General features: G+C 50.5%; 1 protein-coding gene across 2 annotated transcripts in view; it reads left to right on the top strand.

Moving 5' to 3' along the window:
- Positions 1-3,970: 3,970 nt before the first annotated feature.
- thnsl2 (threonine synthase-like 2) overlaps positions 3,971-22,677 on the top strand; it is a 30,563-nt gene continuing 11,856 nt past the window's right edge. Inside the window, exons 1-4 of one of the 2 annotated variants that reach the window (XM_067437536.1) lie at positions 3,971-4,049; positions 5,009-5,232; positions 20,061-20,255; positions 21,530-21,682. In XM_067437536.1, the coding sequence (XP_067293637.1) occupies positions 5,010-5,232; positions 20,061-20,255; positions 21,530-21,682 (571 nt within the window). In that variant the 5' untranslated portion in view covers positions 3,971-4,049; position 5,009. Of the gene's footprint in view, positions 4,050-5,005; positions 5,233-20,060; positions 20,256-21,529; positions 21,683-22,677 lie in introns of both variants that reach the window. The other variant, XM_067437537.1, reaches the window with a different exon arrangement.

A 22,677-nucleotide genomic window follows, 5' to 3' on the forward strand; every position in this document is an offset into this window, starting at 1 on the left:
GCCGGACACACTCATTGGCCAGAGGGAGAGTTGCTTCAGTGTGATTGGCTGACACAACAGCAACAATAGGTTTGAGTTTTGCTGGGAAGTGTTTGAATATCAATACGCCAGTTTCAGTTTCCCGCATATTTTTTGAAAAGCCCAGAGAAACTAAACCAGTGAACATAATATGAGCATTTGCTTATGATCCCAGATAGATCTCTAGACAGTAAAATCATCCACAGGTTAGCAATAAACAGTGAATAAAATTCACTAAGTTATATTCTGTTGAAGCTTCATCATTTCCCAGGACATTAGGAAGGATCGTCCCGAACATTGCTCTCTAAATGATAAACAGGGCAACTTTTTGAGCAATGTTGCTGAAAGATGTATGTGGGCACCGCACTTTCCCATTGAGAATGGGCAACACATTTCTATCTGGATATCAGAAGAGGAATTGTTCCCCATTCCCAAAAGGGAAAAGCCCACAGAAACACCTTCAGCAACAGTGCCCGTTTAGTTCAGTTTATTAGCATTGACTAAAACTTTTAATATGAGCTCTTAAAGGGTTAGTTCAGCCAAAAATGAAATGTCTGTCATTAACTCCTCTCCCTAATGTCGCTCCACACCCGTAAGACCTCCGTTCATCTTCACACACAGTTTAAGATATTTTATATTTAGTCTGAGAGCGTATGCAAGTGTATGCACACTATACTGTCCATGTCCAGAAAGGGAATAAAAACATCATCACAGTAGTCCATATGAGACATCAGTGGGTTAATTAGAGTCTCTTGAAGCATCCAAAATACATTTGGGTCCAAAAATAACAAAAACTACGACTTTATTCAGCATTGGCTTCTCTTCCGCGTTTGTGTTCAATCCTCAAATAAAGATTCAAACGGTTATGAGTCAGCGAATCGATTCATGATTCGGATTGCGAGTCAAACTGATGAAATCACAAGACATTGGCGATCCGAATCATTGAATAAAAGCAATATCCCAAAATGACCGTCTCTGCCACTGAACAAATGGGACATTTTTGTAAAAAAAAAATAATTAAAAAATCTGTGCACATTTTCAAATGTACTTTGCTTTTCAGATTAAAATGTACTTAATATTTTAGGTGAATGTGTGGTGACTATAAAACATTAAATATTATTTGTAAATATATGATAAAATGTACTCTTTTTTCTCAGTTAAGTTATTATATGAATAATAATAATAATAATTCATTACATTTATATAGCGCTTTTCTAGACACCCAAAGCGCTTTACATGTAGAAGGGGGGAATCTCCTCAGCCAGCACCAATGTGCAGCACCACCTGGATGATGCGACGGCAGCCATTTTGCGCCAGAACGCTCACCACACACCAGCTGACTGGTGGAGAGGAGACCGAGTGATGAAGCCAATCAGGATATGGGGATTATTAGGAGGCCATGATGGACAGAGGCCAATGGGCAAATTTGGCCAGGATGCCGGGGTTACACCCCTACTCTTTATCGAAGGACATCCTGGGATTTTTAACGACCACAGAGAGTCGGGACCTCGGTTTAACGTCTCATCCGAAGGACGGTGCTCTTTGACAGTACAGTGTCCCCATCACTAAACTGGGGTGTTAGGACCCACACAGACCACAGGGTGAGCGCCCCCTGCTGGCCTCACTAACACCTCTACCAGCAGCAACCTGGTTTTCCCAGTTGGTCTCCCATCCAGGTACTGACCAGGCTCAGCCCTGCTTAGCTTCATAAGCTTCATTATCAGTGGGAAACCAGTCTTGGGCTGCAGGGTGATATGGCTGCTGGCACAACAACAATAGACTGTGTACATTTTACTTAAGATATATAGTTCCAACTTAAACTTGATTTTACAATGTAATAATTACAGGAATTAATGTAAGAGATTTTACCGATACCACAAAGTCATTTTTTTAAGAAAGAGGTTTCAATTATTTTAAGTAAAACAAAGAAAGTATTTTTTCTCCTTAAATTCGTGCCCCTGGCCAGACTGATTGATAGATGGATGGATGGATGGATGGATGGATGGATTGATTGATTGTTTGATGGATGGATGGATGGATGGATGGATGGATGGATGGATGGATTGTTTGATGGATGAATGGATGGATGGATGGATGGATGGATGGATGGATGGATGGATGGATGGATGGATGGATTGTTTGATGGATGAATGGATGGATGGATGGATGGATGGATGGATGGACGGACAGACGGGTTGGTTGTTTGTTTGTTTGATGGATGGATGGATTGATTGTTTGATGGATGGATGGATGGATGGATGGATGGATGGATGGATGGATGGATGGATGGATGGACGGACAGACGGACGGATTGATTGATTGATTGATTGATTGATTGATTGATTGATGGATGGATGGATGGATGGATGGATGGATGGATGGATGGATAGATGGATGGATGGGTTGTTTGTTTGTTTGTTTGTTTGTTTGTTTGTTTGTTTGTTTGTTTGATGGATGGATGGATGGATTGTTTGTTTGATGGATGGATGGATGGATGGATGGATGGATGGATGGATGGATGGATGGATGGATGGATTGTTTGATGGATGGATGGATGGATGGATGGATGGATTGTTTGATTGATGGATGGATGTATGGATGGATGGATGGATTGTTTGATTGATGGATGGATGGATGGATGGATGGATGGATGTATGGATGGATGGATGGATGGATGGATGGATGGATTGATTGTTTGATGGATGGATGGATGGATGGATGGATGGATGGATTGATTGTTTGATGGATGGATGGATGGATGGATGGATGGATGGATGGATGGATGGATGGATGGATGGATGGATGGATGGATGGATGGATGGATGGATGGATTGATTGATTGTTTGATGGATGGATGGATGGATGGATGGATGGATTGTTTGATGGATGGATGGATGGATGGATGGATGGATGGATGGATGGATGGATGGATGGATTGTTTGATGGATGGATGGATGGATGGATGGATGGATGGATTGTGCACAGACTTAATAAAGGTCTTTAAGCCACAGAAGAACCATTTTAGGTCCGCAAAGAACCTTCCAGTAATCGTTTCTTAAAAGAGCCATTTTTTCTGAGTGTGACGATTATTCATTCCATGTATTTAAAGGGATCTTCATGGAAGCATCAATGGCAATAATGATCTTTAAACTAAAAAGTGTAGTGAAGGTTTAAAGGTCTTTTTAAAAAAACTAAACAAAACAAAACATCCTAAATAAAATATAAAGTGTGACAACTAGCCTCAGTCTCCGTTATAATCAAAACTGATTTGCTGTCAACATCAGCTACGCTACATTATTCAAGAAATCCCTTTCATGATTAAGCATTTTTCTGTCACTGTCAAAAATGTGAACATTGAAATTTCATTTTGGCAATTATTAAAATTATTATATACAATTATTAAATGATCCTACTAGATTATCATTTCTGATCAGAAAATCACTTCATTCTAAACATTCTCCTGTTCAATTTAGGCAAATTGCAAAATAAAAAATAAAAAAAATAAAAAAAATTCCTCTCATCACAAACGGCTGTGATTGGTTCATCCTCGCCGGCGTAGGGAAAAGTAACACGAGTCACTTGTAGGTGACGTCACTCCCGACGCTGAGGTAGATATTGCCAGATCTTCAATAACACTCCCATACATAAAATACATATTTCACAGGTACTTTTATACTTTATACACATCTTCAACGTTAAAAGCACTATATAGTAGTAATCATAAACAGAGGTTGTATTCATAAAAGAGCTCAAAGACATTATACTCCCATAGAAAATACATAATCTAGCTAGCCCATTTTTTAAATATATAATTATTAAGTGTATACAATACAAGAATTTCTGTCAAATACAATTCATGCAATATGTCAAATATTTAACCCGCGAGGGGAAAAAATTAACCGACGCAACTTTTTAGAAGTAGGCAAATTACGCAGAAAAATCGCAGACTTGGCAACCCTGAGCGATAAAAGCTAAAGTAAAACACACACAAGCATTTAAAGATCCGGGAGATTTACTGCTGCTCCTCTACTGTAAGTCGCATTTTGATCAAAACATCTGCTAAATAATGTTAAAAAAAATTATTGTAAAGTCATGAGTAAAATAACACAACTGGAAACAGCCGCAGCAAATATAAAATTAGCACAACTGACCTTTGATCTGCACATGAGAGTTTATAATATCATGGAATGATTTCTGCTTGTTTGGTCTTCATATTACAGGAGCATAATATATACAATCTTGGACATTTCTGAATCTTCTTATTTGTTAAACACAACATGCGATTAGGAACAGAAAATAAACGTATAAATTGAATATGGGTATCATAGTTAACGAAAGCATTTTGTTCCTTGACTAAATTGCCATCTAGATTATCTTGATGCACTAAAATATTTGAAATATTAATCATTTAAAACGGAAAGAAAAACATACAACTGACTAAATCAGTAAAACGTTAAAGCTGCAGTCTGTATAGTGTCCTTGTTACACTTTACATGTAGTTACTGTAGTAATAACTATAAATAATGCATAATTACAAACCCTAATCCTAACCACAACCCTTTAGTAATTACATGTTGTTCATTTTAATATTTAAAGCTGCAGTGTGTAAGTTCTGCCTCTTTGTCGCCATCTCTGTTTGAAACCTGCAGTTATTTGTTGAATTATCATCTTTATGTGTGTTGTGTGTTTGTGGCTCCTCAGCGCGGATTAATCTCACGTTTTGAGGAGTGTTGTGTTCTGTTTGAATTAAGATTATTTTTCTCACCCCATTGGCAGATTATTTATCTTATTTTAAGCAAAAACTCTCTTCATTTTGAGTTATTTTTTCCCAAAACAAGACAATTACTTTTGCTTGTCTAGTAAATACTTCTTGTTTTAAAAATTGTTTGATGTTTGGACTCGAAACAAGACAAAAATACTGAGTAAGAAGAGCATTTTTTTTGCAGTGAAGTAGTATTTGCTGACTGTGTGTGTTTAAATGGTCCAGCAGGATGCGTTACTGCAGCACGCGTGGCGGCGCTCCGGACCGCAGCTTCCGAGATGTGCTTTTCTCGGGATACGCTCCGGATGGAGGCATGTTTATGCCGGAGTTTATCCCGACGGTCACCGCGGCGACGCTCCGGCTCTGGAGCAATCTGTCCTATCAGCAGCTTCTGTGTGAGATCTGCAGCCTCTACATCTCTGAGCTGGAGATCCCAAGACAACACCTGCAGGGTGAGACTCAACCGCACAACACCACCGCACACCGAGCTCAGACTCAACCACACAACACCACCGCACACTGAGCTCAGACTCAACCGCACAGCACCACCGCACACTGAGCTCAGACTCAACCGCACAGCACCACCGCACACTGAGCTCAGACTCAACCGCACAACACCACCTCACACTGAGCTCAGACTCAACCCCACAACACCACCGCACACTGAGCTCAGACTCAACCGCACAACACCACCGCACACCGAGCTCAGACTCAACCGCACAACACCACCTCACACTGAGCTCAGACTCAACCGCACAGCACCACCGCACACCGAGCTCAGACTCAACCGCACAGCACCACCGCACACTGAGCTCAGACTCAACCCCACAACACCACCGCACACTGAGCTCAGACTCAACCACACAACACCACCTCACACTGAGCTCAGACTCAACCGCACAACACCACCGCACACTGAGCTCAGACTCAACCGCACAACACCACCTCACACTGAGCTCAGACTCAACCCCACAACACCACCGCACACTGAGCTCAGACTCAACCACACAACACCACCTCACACTGAGCTCAGAGTCAACCGCACAACACCACCACACACGGAGCTCAGACTCAACCGCACAACACCACCTCACACTGAGCTCAGACTCAACCGCACAACACCACCGCACACTGAGCTCAGACTCAACCGCACAGCACCACCGCACACCGAGCTCAGACTCAACCGCACAGCACCACCGCACACTGAGCTCAGACTCAACCCCACAACACCACCGCACACTGAGCTCAGACTCAACCACACAACACCACCTCACACTGAGCTCAGACTCAACCGCACAACACCACCGCACACTGAGCTCAGACTCAACCGCACAACACCACCTCACACTGAGCTCAGACTCAACCCCACAACACCACCGCACACTGAGCTCAGACTCAACCACACAACACCACCTCACACTGAGCTCAGAGTCAACCGCACAACACCACCACACACGGAGCTCAGACTCAACCGCACAACACCACCGCACACTGAGCTCAGACTCAACCGCACAACACCACCACACACTGAGCTCAGACTCAACCGTACAACACACCGAGCTCAGACTCAACCGCACAACACCACCGCACACTGAGCTCAGACCAAGCGGCAACCTCCCGCGATCTCTCTTGAAGCCAATACGGAAGTAATGTAAACTGCAATTCCTCAACTGGCCACTAGGGACAGGCTCCAGAAGGAGCAGAATCTCATTGAGCGCCATGTTAAAATTCTGAACTTTAAAGCAGAATAAAACATGTTTACAGCCTGGTACAAATTGTGGTTTTGGCTTATAAGGCTAATGTTGATCTTCATGACAACTCTGAGGGGGGTGAATTTTTTTATAACTCATTCGTTTACGTTATATAAAGCCTTAAGGTTCTGCATAATTAAGGGCGTGGTTACAAGTGGATAGCCATTTATCCGCCGTCTATAGTTATTGCGTCACCTCAGCTCTGCGCACTTCCCGCCTTTTTGCCCATTTTCTGTTATCCGGGAGTGACACGCGATGACTCGCTCACAAGATGGCAACGCCCAGCTCGGCCATACTTTAAGCTTCAGAACGGCTTATCAGAATCCTATGGGTGACGTCACGGACACTACGTCCATATTTTTTTACAGTCTATGGCTCAGACTCAACCGCACAACACCACCGCACTCTGAGCTCAGACTCAACCGCACAACACCACCTCACACTGAGCTCAGACTCAACCGCACAACACCACCGCACACTGAGCTCAGACTCAACCGCACAACACCACCGCACACTGAGCTCAGACTCAACCGCACAACACCACCTCACACTGAGCTCAGACTCAACCGCACAACACCACCTCACACTGAGCTCAGACTCAACCGCACAACACCACCGCACACCGAGCTCAGACTCAACCGCACAACACCACCGCACACTGAGCTCAGACTCAACCGCACAACACCACCGCACACCGAGCTCAGACTCAACCGCACAACACCACCGCACACTGAGCTCAGACTCAACCGCACAACACCACCGCACACTGAGCTCAGACTCAACCGCACAACACCACCGCACACTGAGCTCAGACTCAACCACACAACACCACCGCACACTGAGCTCAGACTCAACCGCACAACACCACCTCACACTGAGCTCAGACTCAACCGCACAACACCACCTCACACTGAGCTCAGACTCAACCGCACAACACCACCGCACACTGAGCTCAGACTCAACCGCACAACACCACCGCACACCGAGCTCAGACTCAACCGCACAACACCACCGCACACTGAGCTCAGACTCAACCGCACAACACCACCGCACACCGAGCTCAGACTCAACCGCACAACACCACCGCACACTGAGCTCAGACTCAACCGCACAACACCACCGCACACTGAGCTCAGACTCAACCGCACAACACCACCGCACACTGAGCTCAGACTCAACCGCACAACACCACCTCACACTGAGCTCAGACTCAACCGCACAACACCACCGCACACCGAGCTCAGACTCAACCGCACAACACCACCGCACACTGAGCTCAGACTCAACCGCACAACACCACCGCACACTGAGCTCAGACTCAACCGCACAACACCACCGCACACTGAGCTCAGACTCAACCGCACAACACCACCGCACACCGAGCTCAGACTCAACCACACAACACCACCTGACACTGAGCTCAGACTCAACCGCACAACACCACCGCACACCGAGCTCAGACTCAACCGCACAACACCACCGCACACTGAGCTCAGACTCAACCGCACAACACCACCGCACACTGAGCTCAGACTCAATCGCACAACACCACCTCACACTGAGCTCAGACTCAACAGCACAACACCACCGCACACCGAGCTCAGACTCAACCGCACAACACCACCGCACACTGAGCTCAGACTCAACCGCACAACACCACCACACACCGAGCTCAGACTCAACCACACAACACCACCGCACACTGAGCTCAGACTCAACCGCACAACACCACCGCACACTGAGCTCAGACTCAACCGCACAACACCACCGCACACTGAGCTCAGACTCAACCGCACAACACCACCGCACACTGAGCTCAGACTCAACCACACAACACCACCGCACACTGAGCTCAGACTCAACCACACAACACCACCGCACACTGAGCTCAGACTCAACCGCACAACACCACCGCACACTGAGCTCAGACTCAACCGCACAACACCACCGCACACCGAGCTCAGACTCAACCGCACAACACCACCGCACACCGAGCTCAGACTCAACCGCACAACACCACCACACACGGAGCTCAGACTCAACCGCACAACACCACCGCACACTGAGCTCAGACTCAACCGCACAACACCACCACACACTGAGCTCAGACTCAACCGTACAACACACCGAGCTCAGACTCAACCGCACAACACCACCGCACACTGAGCTCAGACTCAACCGCACAACACCACCGCACACTGAGCTCAGACTCAACCGCACAACACCACCGCACACTGAGCTCAGACTCAACCACACAACACCACCGCACACCGAGCTCAGACTCAACCGCACAACACCACCGCACACCGAGCTCAGACTCAACCGCACAACACCACCGCACACTGAGCTCAGACTCAACCGCACAACACCACCTCACACTGAGCTCAGACTCACCGCACAACACCACCGCACACTGAGCTCAGACTCAACCGCACAACACCACCGCACACTGAGCTCAGACTCACCGCACAACACCACCGCACACCGAGCTCAGACTCAACCGCACAACACCACCGCACACTGAGCTCAGACTCACCGCACAACACCACCGCACACCGAGCTTAGACTCAACCGCACAACACCACCGCACACTGAGCTCAGACTCAACCACACAACACCACCGCACACTGAGCTCAGACTCAACCGCACAACACCACCGCACACTGAGCTCAGACTCAACCGCACAACACCACCTCACACTGAGCTCAGACTCACCGCACAACACCACCGCACACTGAGCTCAGACTCAACCGCACAACACCACCGCACACTGAGCTCAGACTCAACCGCACAACACCACCGCACACTGAGCTCAGACTCAACCGCACAACACCACCGCACACTGAGCTCAGACTCAACCGCACAACACCACCGCACACTGAGCTCAGACTCAACCCCACAACACCACCGCACATTGAGCTCAGACTCAACCGCACAACACCACCGCACACTGAGCTCAGACTCAACCGCACAACACCACCGCACACTGAGCTCAGACTCAACCGCACAACACCACCGCACACTGAGCTCAGACTCAACCCCACAACTCAACCGCACAACACCACCGCACACTGAGCTCAGACTCAACCACACAACACCACCGCACACTGAGCTCAGACTCAACCACACAACACCACCGCACACTGAGCTCAGACTCAACCGCACAACTCAACCGCACACTGAGCTCAGACTCAACCGCACAACACCACCGCACACTGAGCTCAGACTCAACCGCACAACTCAACCGCACAACACCACCGCACAACACCACCGCACACTGAGCTCGGACTCAACCGCACAACACCACCGCACACCGAGCTCAGATTCAACCGCACAACACCACCGCACACCGAGCTCAGACTCAACCGCACAACACCACCGCACACCGAGCTCAGACTCAACCGCACAACACCACCGCACACCGAGCTCAGACTCAACCGCACAACACCACCGCACACCGAGCTCAGACTCAACCGCACAACACCACCGCACACTGAGCTCAGACTCAACCGCACAACACCACGGCACACTGAGCTCAGACTCAACCGCACAACACCACCGCACACTGAGCTCAGACTCAACCGCACAACACCACCGCACACTGAGCTCAGACTCAACCGCACAACACCACCGCACACTGAGCTCAGACTCAACCGCACAACACCACCGCACACTGAGCTCAGACTCAACCGCACAACACCACCGCACACTGAGCTCAGACTCAACCGCACAACACCACCGCACACTGAGCTCAGACTCAACCGCACAACACCACCGCACACTGAGCTCAGACTCAACCGCACAACACCACCGCACACTGAGCTCAGACTCAACCGTACAACACCACCGCACACCGGGCTCAGACTCAACCGCACAACACCACCGCACACTGAGCTCAGACTCAACCGCACAACACCACCGCACACTGAGCTCAGACTCAACCGCACAACACCACCGCACACTGAGCTCAGACTCAACCGCACAACACCACCGCACACCGAGCTCAGACTCAACCGCACAACACCACCGCACACTGAGCTCAGACTCAACCGCACAACACCACCGCACACTGAGCTCAGACTCAACCACACAACACCACCGCACACTGAGCTCAGACTCAACCACACAACACCACCGCACACTGAGCTCAGACTCAACCGCACAACACCACCTCACACTGAGCTCAGACTCAACCGCACAACACCACCGCACACTGAGCTCAGACTCAACCGCACAACACCACCGCACACCGAGCTCAGACTCAACCGCACAACACCACCGCACACTGAGCTCAGACTCAACCGCACAACACCACCGCACACCGAGCTCAGACTCAACCGCACAACACCACCGCACACTGAGCTCAGACTCAACCGCACAACACCACCGCACACTGAGCTCAGACTCAACCGCACAACACCACCGCACACTGAGCTCAGACTCAACCGCACAACACCACCTCACACTGAGCTCAGACTCAACCGCACAACACCACCGCACACCGAGCTCAGACTCAACCGCACAACACCACCGCACACTGAGCTCAGACTCAACCGCACAACACCACCGCACACTGAGCTCAGACTCAACCGCACAACACCACCGCACACTGAGCTCAGACTCAACCGCACAACACCACCGCACACCGAGCTCAGACTCAACCACACAACACCACCTGACACTGAGCTCAGACTCAACCGCACAACACCACCGCACACCGAGCTCAGACTCAACCGCACAACACCACCGCACACTGAGCTCAGACTCAACCGCACAACACCACCGCACACTGAGCTCAGACTCAATCGCACAACACCACCTCACACTGAGCTCAGACTCAACCGCACAACACCACCGCACACCGAGCTCAGACTCAACCGCACAACACCACCGCACACTGAGCTCAGACTCAACCGCACAACACCACCACACACCGAGCTCAGACTCAACCACACAACACCACCGCACACTGAGCTCAGACTCAACCGCACAACACCACCGCACACTGAGCTCAGACTCAACCGCACAACACCACCGCACACTGAGCTCAGACTCAACCGCACAACACCACCGCACACTGAGCTCAGACTCAACCACACAACACCACCGCACACTGAGCTCAGACTCAACCACACAACACCACCGCACACTGAGCTCAGACTCAACCGCACAACACCACCGCACACTGAGCTCAGACTCAACCGCACAACACCACCGCACACCGAGCTCAGACTCAACCGCACAACACCACCGCACACCGAGCTCAGACTCAACCGCACAACACCACCACACACGGAGCTCAGACTCAACCGCACAACACCACCGCACACTGAGCTCAGACTCAACCGCACAACACCACCACACACTGAGCTCAGACTCAACCGTACAACACACCGAGCTCAGACTCAACCGCACAACACCACCGCACACTGAGCTCAGACTCAACCGCACAACACCACCGCACACTGAGCTCAGACTCAACCGCACAACACCACCGCACACTGAGCTCAGACTCAACCACACAACACCACCGCACACCGAGCTCAGACTCAACCGCACAACACCACCGCACACCGAGCTCAGACTCAACCGCACAACACCACCGCACACTGAGCTCAGACTCAACCGCACAACACCACCTCACACTGAGCTCAGACTCACCGCACAACACCACCGCACACTGAGCTCAGACTCAACCGCACAACACCACCGCACACTGAGCTCAGACTCACCGCACAACACCACCGCACACCGAGCTCAGACTCAACCGCACAACACCACCGCACACTGAGCTCAGACTCACCGCACAACACCACCGCACACCGAGCTTAGACTCAACCGCACAACACCACCGCACACTGAGCTCAGACTCAACCACACAACACCACCGCACACTGAGCTCAGACTCAACCGCACAACACCACCGCACACTGAGCTCAGACTCAACCGCACAACACCACCTCACACTGAGCTCAGACTCACCGCACAACACCACCGCACACTGAGCTCAGACTCAACCGCACAACACCACCGCACACTGAGCTCAGACTCAACCGCACAACACCACCGCACACTGAGCTCAGACTCAACCGCACAACACCACCGCACACTGAGCTCAGACTCAACCGCACAACACCACCGCACACTGAGCTCAGACTCAACCCCACAACACCACCGCACATTGAGCTCAGACTCAACCGCACAACACCACCGCACACTGAGCTCAGACTCAACCGCACAACACCACCGCACACTGAGCTCAGACTCAACCGCACAACACCACCGCACACTGAGCTCAGACTCAACCCCACAACTCAACCGCACAACACCACCGCACACTGAGCTCAGACTCAACCACACAACACCACCGCACACTGAGCTCAGACTCAACCACACAACACCACCGCACACTGAGCTCAGACTCAACCGCACAACTCAACCGCACACTGAGCTCAGACTCAACCGCACAACACCACCGCACACTGAGCTCAGACTCAACCGCACAACTCAACCGCACAACACCACCGCACAACACCACCGCACACTGAGCTCGGACTCAACCGCACAACACCACCGCACACCGAGCTCAGATTCAACCGCACAACACCACCGCACACCGAGCTCAGACTCAACCGCACAACACCACCGCACACCGAGCTCAGACTCAACCGCACAACACCACCGCACACCGAGCTCAGACTCAACCGCACAACACCACCGCACACCGAGCTCAGACTCAACCGCACAACACCACCGCACACTGAGCTCAGACTCAACCGCACAACACCACGGCACACTGAGCTCAGACTCAACCGCACAACACCACCGCACACTGAGCTCAGACTCAACCGCACAACACCACCGCACACTGAGCTCAGACTCAACCGCACAACACCACCGCACACTGAGCTCAGACTCAACCGCACAACACCACCGCACACTGAGCTCAGACTCAACCGCACAACACCACCGCACACTGAGCTCAGACTCAACCGCACAACACCACCGCACACTGAGCTCAGACTCAACCGCACAACACCACCGCACACTGAGCTCAGACTCAACCGTACAACACCACCGCACACCGGGCTCAGACTCAACCGCACAACACCACCGCACACTGAGCTCAGACTCAACCGCACAACACCACCGCACACTGAGCTCAGACTCAACCGCACAACACCACCGCACACTGAGCTCAGACTCAACCACACAACACCACCGCACACTGAGCTCAGACTCAACCGCACAACACCACCGCACACCGAGCTCAGACTCAACCACACAACACCACTGCACACTGAGCTCAGACTCAACCGCACAACACCACCGCAGACTGAGCTCAGACTCAACCGCACAACACCACCGCACACTGAGCTCAGACTCAACCGCACAACACCACCTCACACTGAGCTCAGACTCAACCGCACAACACCACCGCACACTGAGCTCAGACTCAACCGCACAACACCACCGCACACTGAGCTCAGACTCAACCGCACAACACCACCGCACACCGAGCTCAGACTCAACCGCACAACACCACCGCACACTGAGCTCAGACTCAACCGCACAACACCACCGCACACTGAGCTCAGACTCAACCGCACAACACCACCACACACCGAGCTCAGACTCAACCACACAACACCACCGCACACTGAGCTCAGACTCAACCGCACAACACCACCGCACACTGAGCTCAGACTCAACCGCACAACACCACCGCACACTGAGCTCAGACTCAACCACACAACACCACCGCACACTGAGCTCAGACTCAACCACACAACACCACCGCACACTGAGCTCAGACTCAACCACACAACACCACCGCACACTGAGCTCAGACTCAACCGCACAACACCACCGCACACTGAGCTCAGACTCAACCGCACAACACCACCGCACACCGAGCTCAGACTCAACCGCACAACACCACCGCACACCGAGCTCAGACTCAACCGCACAACACCACCACACACGGAGCTCAGACTCAACCGCACAACACCACCGCACACTGAGCTCAGACTCAACCGCACAACACCACCACACACTGAGCTCAGACTCAACCGTACAACACACCGAGCTCAGACTCAACCGCACAACACCACCGCACACTGAGCTCAGACTCAACCGCACAACACCACCGCACACTGAGCTCAGACTCAACCGCACAACACCACCGCACACTGAGCTCAGACTCAACCACACAACACCACCGCACACCGAGCTCAGACTCAACCGCACAACACCACCGCACACCGAGCTCAGACTCAACCGCACAACACCACCGCACACTGAGCTCAGACTCAACCGCACAACACCACCTCACACTGAGCTCAGACTCACCGCACAACACCACCGCACACTGAGCTCAGACTCAACCGCACAACACCACCGCACACTGAGCTCAGACTCACCGCACAACACCACCGCACACCGAGCTCAGACTCAACCGCACAACACCACCGCACACTGAGCTCAGACTCACCGCACAACACCACCGCACACCGAGCTTAGACTCAACCGCACAACACCACCGCACACTGAGCTCAGACTCAACCACACAACACCACCGCACACTGAGCTCAGACTCAACCGCACAACACCACCGCACACTGAGCTCAGACTCAACCGCACAACACCACCTCACACTGAGCTCAGACTCACCGCACAACACCACCGCACACTGAGCTCAGACTCAACCGCACAACACCACCGCACACTGAGCTCAGACTCAACCGCACAACACCACCGCACACTGAGCTCAGACTCAACCGCACAACACCACCGCACACTGAGCTCAGACTCAACCGCACAACACCACCGCACACTGAGCTCAGACTCAACCCCACAACACCACCGCACATTGAGCTCAGACTCAACCGCACAACACCACCGCACACTGAGCTCAGACTCAACCGCACAACACCACCGCACATTGAGCTCAGACTCAACCGCACAACACCACCGCACACTGAGCTCAGACTCAACCGCACAACACCACCGCACACTGAGCTCAGACTCAACCGCACAACACCACCGCACACTGAGCTCAGACTCAACCCCACAACTCAACCGCACAACACCACCGCACACTGAGCTCAGACTCAACCACACAACACCACCGCACACTGAGCTCAGACTCAACCGCACAACACCACTGCACACTGAGCTCAGACTCAACCACACAACACCACCGCACACTGAGCTCAGACTCAACCGCACAACTCAACCGCACACTGAGCTCAGACTCAACCCCACAACACCACCGCACACTGAGCTCAGACTCAACCGCACAACACCACCGCACACTGAGCTCAGACTCAACCGCACAACACCACCGCACACTGAGCTCAGACTCAACCGCACAACTCAACCGCACACTGAGCTCAGACTCAACCGCACAACACCACCGCACACTGAGCTCAGACTCAACCGCACAACACCACCGCACACTGAGCTCAGACTCAACCCCACAACTCAACCGCACAACACCACCGCACACTGAGCTCAGACTCAACCACACAACACCACCGCACACTGAGCTCAGACTCAACCGCACAACACCACCGCACACCGAGCTCAGACTCAACCGCACAACACCACCGCACACTGAGCTCAGACTCAACCGCACAACACCACCGCACACTGAGCTCAGACTCAACCGCACAACACCACCACACACCGAGCTCAGACTCAACCACACAACACCACCGCACACTGAGCTCAGACTCAACCGCACAACACCACCGCACACTGAGCTCAGACTCAACCGCACAACACCACCGCACACTGAGCTCAGACTCAACCACACAACACCACCGCACACTGAGCTCAGACTCAACCACACAACACCACCGCACACTGAGCTCAGACTCAACCACACAACACCACCGCACACTGAGCTCAGACTCAACCGCACAACACCACCGCACACTGAGCTCAGACTCAACCGCACAACACCACCGCACACCGAGCTCAGACTCAACCGCACAACACCACCGCACACCGAGCTCAGACTCAACCGCACAACACCACCACACACGGAGCTCAGACTCAACCGCACAACACCACCGCACACTGAGCTCAGACTCAACCGCACAACACCACCACACACTGAGCTCAGACTCAACCGTACAACACACCGAGCTCAGACTCAACCGCACAACACCACCGCACACTGAGCTCAGACTCAACCGCACAACACCACCGCACACTGAGCTCAGACTCAACCGCACAACACCACCGCACACTGAGCTCAGACTCAACCACACAACACCACCGCACACCGAGCTCAGACTCAACCGCACAACACCACCGCACACCGAGCTCAGACTCAACCGCACAACACCACCGCACACTGAGCTCAGACTCAACCGCACAACACCACCTCACACTGAGCTCAGACTCACCGCACAACACCACCGCACACTGAGCTCAGACTCAACCGCACAACACCACCGCACACTGAGCTCAGACTCACCGCACAACACCACCGCACACCGAGCTCAGACTCAACCGCACAACACCACCGCACACTGAGCTCAGACTCACCGCACAACACCACCGCACACCGAGCTTAGACTCAACCGCACAACACCACCGCACACTGAGCTCAGACTCAACCACACAACACCACCGCACACTGAGCTCAGACTCAACCGCACAACACCACCGCACACTGAGCTCAGACTCAACCGCACAACACCACCTCACACTGAGCTCAGACTCACCGCACAACACCACCGCACACTGAGCTCAGACTCAACCGCACAACACCACCGCACACTGAGCTCAGACTCAACCGCACAACACCACCGCACACTGAGCTCAGACTCAACCGCACAACACCACCGCACACTGAGCTCAGACTCAACCGCACAACACCACCGCACACTGAGCTCAGACTCAACCCCACAACACCACCGCACATTGAGCTCAGACTCAACCGCACAACACCACCGCACACTGAGCTCAGACTCAACCGCACAACACCACCGCACACTGAGCTCAGACTCAACCGCACAACACCACCGCACACTGAGCTCAGACTCAACCCCACAACTCAACCGCACAACACCACCGCACACTGAGCTCAGACTCAACCACACAACACCACCGCACACTGAGCTCAGACTCAACCGCACAACACCACTGCACACTGAGCTCAGACTCAACCACACAACACCACCGCACACTGAGCTCAGACTCAACCGCACAACTCAACCGCACACTGAGCTCAGACTCAACCCCACAACACCACCGCACACTGAGCTCAGACTCAACCGCACAACACCACCGCACACTGAGCTCAGACTCAACCGCACAACACCACCGCACACTGAGCTCAGACTCAACCGCACAACTCAACCGCACACTGAGCTCAGACTCAACCGCACAACACCACCGCACACTGAGCTCAGACTCAACCGCACAACACCACCGCACACTGAGCTCAGACTCAACCCCACAACTCAACCGCACAACACCACCGCACACTGAGCTCAGACTCAACCACACAACACCACCGCACACTGAGCTCAGACTCAACCGCACAACACCACTGCACACTGAGCTCAGACTCAACCACACAACACCACCGCACACTGAGCTCAGACTCAACCGCACAACTCAACCGCACACTGAGCTCAGACTCAACCGCACAACACCACCGCACACTGAGCTCAGACTCAACCGCACAACTCAACCGCACAACACCACCGCACAACACCACCGCACACTGAGCTCGGACTCAACCGCACAACACCACCGCACACCGAGCTCAGACTCAACCGCACAACACCACCGCACACCGAGCTCAGACTCAACCGCACAACACCACCGCACACCGAGCTCAGACTCAACCGCACAACACCACCGCACACCGAGCTCAGACTCAACCGCACAACACCACCGCACACCGAGCTCAGACTCAACCGCACAACACCACCGCACACTGAGCTCAGACTCAACCGCACAACACCACGGCACACTGAGCTCAGACTCAACCGCACAACACCACCGCACACTGAGCTCAGACTCAACCGCACAACACCACCGCACACTGAGCTCAGACTCAACCGCACAACACCACCGCACACTGAGCTCAGACTCAACCGCACAACACCACCGCACACTGAGCTCAGACTCAACCGCACAACACCACCGCACACTGAGCTCAGACTCAACCGCACAACACCACCGCACACTGAGCTCAGACTCAACCGCACAACACCACCGCACACTGAGCTCAGACTCAACCGTACAACACCACCGCACACCGGGCTCAGACTCAACCGCACAACACCACCGCACACTGAGCTCAGACTCAACCGCACAACACCACCGCACACTGAGCTCAGACTCAACCGCACAACACCACCGCACACTGAGCTCAGACTCAACCACACAACACCACCGCACACTGAGCTCAGACTCAACCGCACAACACCACCGCACACTGAGCTCAGACTCAACCGCACAACACCACCGCACACTGAGCTCAGACTCAACCGCACAACAACACCGCACACTGAGCTCAGACTCAACCGCACAACACCACCACACACTGAGCTCAGACTCAACCGCACAACACCACCGCACACTGAGCTCAGACTCAACCGCACAACACCACCGCACTCTGAGCTCAGACTCAACCGCACAACACCACCGCACACTGAGCTCAGACTCAACCGCACAACACCACCGCACACTGAGCTCAGACTCAACCGCACAACACCACCGCAGACTGAGCTCAGACTCAACCGCACAACACCACCGCACACTGAGCTCAGACTCAACCGCACAACACCACCTCACACTGAGCTCAGACTCAACCGCACAACACCACCGCACACTGAGCTCAGACTCAACCGCACAACACCACCGCACACTGAGCTCAGACTCAACCGCACAACACCACCTCACACTGAGCTCAGACTCAACCGCACAACACCACCGCACACTGAGCTCAGACTCAACCGCACAACACCACCGCACACTGAGCTCAGACTCAACCGCACAACACCACCGCACACCGAGCTCAGACTCAACCGCACACTGAGCTCAGACTCAACGGCACAACACCACCGCACACTGAGCTCAGACTCAACGGCACAACACCACCGCACACTGAGCTCAGACTCAACGGCACAACACCACCGCACACTGAGCTCGAGCTCAGACTCAACCACACAGAGCAAAGTGCAAAGAACAAGGAGAACACAATGCAATGGAGCGAGGAAACATCAAAACACTTATACGACTCACTAATGCACCCTAAACAAGGCTGGGTTAAAAACAACCCAAGTTGGGTTGAACATTGACAAGCACAGCGAATGGATTGTTTAAGCAAACATTTAACCCAACAGCTGAGTTAAAACAACCCAATTGCTGGGTTTGTCTATTATCAACCTATTAGTGAGTTTAGACAGCCATATCTTAATCTGAGGAACAGTCAGATATCTTTCTAGCTTAGATTTAGATTCAGGTTCTGCTGACACCCCTTGTCTGTCTCTTTGTAGAGCTCATTTCAGAAGCGCTGTCGAGCTTCTCCATTCCTGATGTGGTGCGACTGGTTCAGCTGAAGGACTCTCTGTCCATCCTGGAACTTTTCCACGGAGAAACTTTGGCATTTAAGGATCTGGCCATGTCCTGCACCGCTCAGTTCCTGCGATATTTCCTACGCAAAGACAGCAAGCGGGCCACGATACTCGTAGGTAGGAAAAAACGCCCATCTCAGATGAGCCCACACTGCAAAAAATGCTTTTCTTACTCAGTATTTTTGTTTTGTTTCGAGTCCAAACATCTAAAAATTCTTACATTAAGAAACATTTACTAGACAAGTACAAATTATTGTCTTGTTTTGGGGAAAAATAACTCAAAATGAAGAGAGGTTTTGCTTAAAATTAACAAAGTAATCTGCCACACTGAAAAAAAGGTGTGTTGGATTTAGATGATTTAATCATGTACATCGGTTCCACATGACTCAATTAATGAATCAAACATGATTTGTTCACATAACTTTAACATCATGGAATGAAGTCATTGTTAAGTAACCCAATTGAGTGAAATGATTTTAAAATGGCTTCCTAACATCAGTGAAGTCCTCAGGAGCGCTTGAGACCCTTCCTCTTTAATCGAATCACGAGCTTATTTAGTATTTGTGTATTTTTGTGGTCACTTGACCGATTTATAAGACTGCACTAACTATCTTTAATTCTGTTAGTCAGCAATAGCTCATAATGAACATGTCAAGTGCTATGAAAAGCTCTTTAATGACAGGAGCTGTCTCACAGCCTGAGCAATCGCTCCGCTCTTCTCCACTACGGGAACTCAATATCATTTAAATGCTTCTAATTATTCCAACATAATTAAACATTAAACACTATTGAACAATATAAAGTCTTCCCCTTATCTAATTTTGCCCAAAAAAACATAAAATAAAACTTTTACTCTTATCATCAAGTCCTGCACGCAAAGCATGCTGGGAACTACAGTTTCAGCAAAAATCATGTTGGAGAACTTAATATGTTCACATTCACCCCAAATAATGTAATCTAGTAGATTGCAGATTTTACAGAATTACATTAATCGAAAGCAAAGAAATCACGTTTAGAAGAGAAACACAATTTTGTTTAGAGATTAAATTAAATAAATTATTTTTTAAGATTAAATAAAGTAGATAATGTGTGTTTTCCCTTTTTTTCAGTGCAATGTGGTGAGAAAAATAATCTTGTTTTCTGTTTGAATTAAGATTATTTTTCTCACCCCATTGGCAGATTATTTATCTTATCTTAAGCAAAAACTCTCTTCATTTTGAGTTATTTTCCCAAAACAAGACAATTACTTTTGCATGTCTAGTAAATACTTCTTGTTTTAAGAATTTTTAGATGTTTGGACTAGAAACAAGACAAAAATACTGAGTAAGAAAAGCATTTTTGCAGTGCATCTGGTGTGCTGTGATGGATATTCAGAGCGGATGTTCTTTCAGGAACGTCTGGAGATACGGGCGGCTCGGCCATCCGGAGCGTGTTTAAAATGAGCGAGTTGGATATTGTGGTGGTTTTTCCTCGCGGACGCGTCTCCAGAGTCCAGGAGCTGCAGATGACCACCAGCACTGCTGACCACGTCCATGTGTTCGCAGGTGAGCTGCTCAGTTTTTGTGATGGCAACTTTAAATTTGGAACACAACTGGGTTAGATATAGAGCTTTTATTCAGGAAGGATGCTCACAAAAAATGCTTTTCTTACTTAGTATTATTGTCTTGTTTCTAGTCCAAACATCGAAAAATTCTTAAAACAAGAAGTATTTACTAGACAAGCAAAAGTAATTGTCTTGTTTTGGGAAAAATAACTCAAAATGAAGAGAGTTTTTGCTTAAAATAAGATAAATAATCTTCCAGTGAGGTAAGAAAAATAATCTTAATTCAAACAGAAAACAAGATTATTTTTCTCACCCCATTGGCAGATTATTTATCTTATTTTAAGCAAAAACTCTCTTCATTTTGAGTTATTTTTCCCAAAACAAGACAATTACTTTTGCTTGTCTAGTAAATACTTCTAGTTGTTTCTTAATGTAAGAAGTTTTGTATATTTCAACTAGAAACAAGACAAAAATTCTAAGTAAGAGTTTTTTTTTTTGCAGTGTAGTAAACTGATCAAAAGTGACAGGAAACATTGATAATAATCATAAATGTTTATTTAGCATTAAATCCTCATCTGAGAATGATTAGTGAAGGATCATGTGACACTGAAGACTGGAGTAATGATGATAAATTCAGCTTTGATCACAGGAATAAATTACACTTTACTATATGGATCAGGCATAACATTATGTGGTTGATAATGTTGATGATCTCTTCCTCACGGCTCCTGTTAGTGGGTGGGATATATTAGGCAGCAAGTGAACATTTTGTCCTCAGAGTTGATGTGTGTGAAGCAGGAGAAATGGGCAAGCGTAAGGATTTGAGCGAGTTTGGCCAGATTGTGACGGCTAGACGACTGGGTCAGAGCATCTCCAAAACTGCAGCTCTTGTGGGCTGTTCCCGGTCTGCAGTGGTCAGTATCTATCAAAAGTGCTCCAAGGAAGGACCAGTGGAGAACCGGCCACAGGGTCATGGGCGGCCAAGGCTCATTGATG

Source organism: Pseudorasbora parva, chromosome 3 (assembly GCF_024679245.1).
Source record: "Pseudorasbora parva isolate DD20220531a chromosome 3, ASM2467924v1, whole genome shotgun sequence".
Taxonomy (NCBI): domain Eukaryota; kingdom Metazoa; phylum Chordata; class Actinopteri; order Cypriniformes; family Gobionidae; genus Pseudorasbora; species Pseudorasbora parva.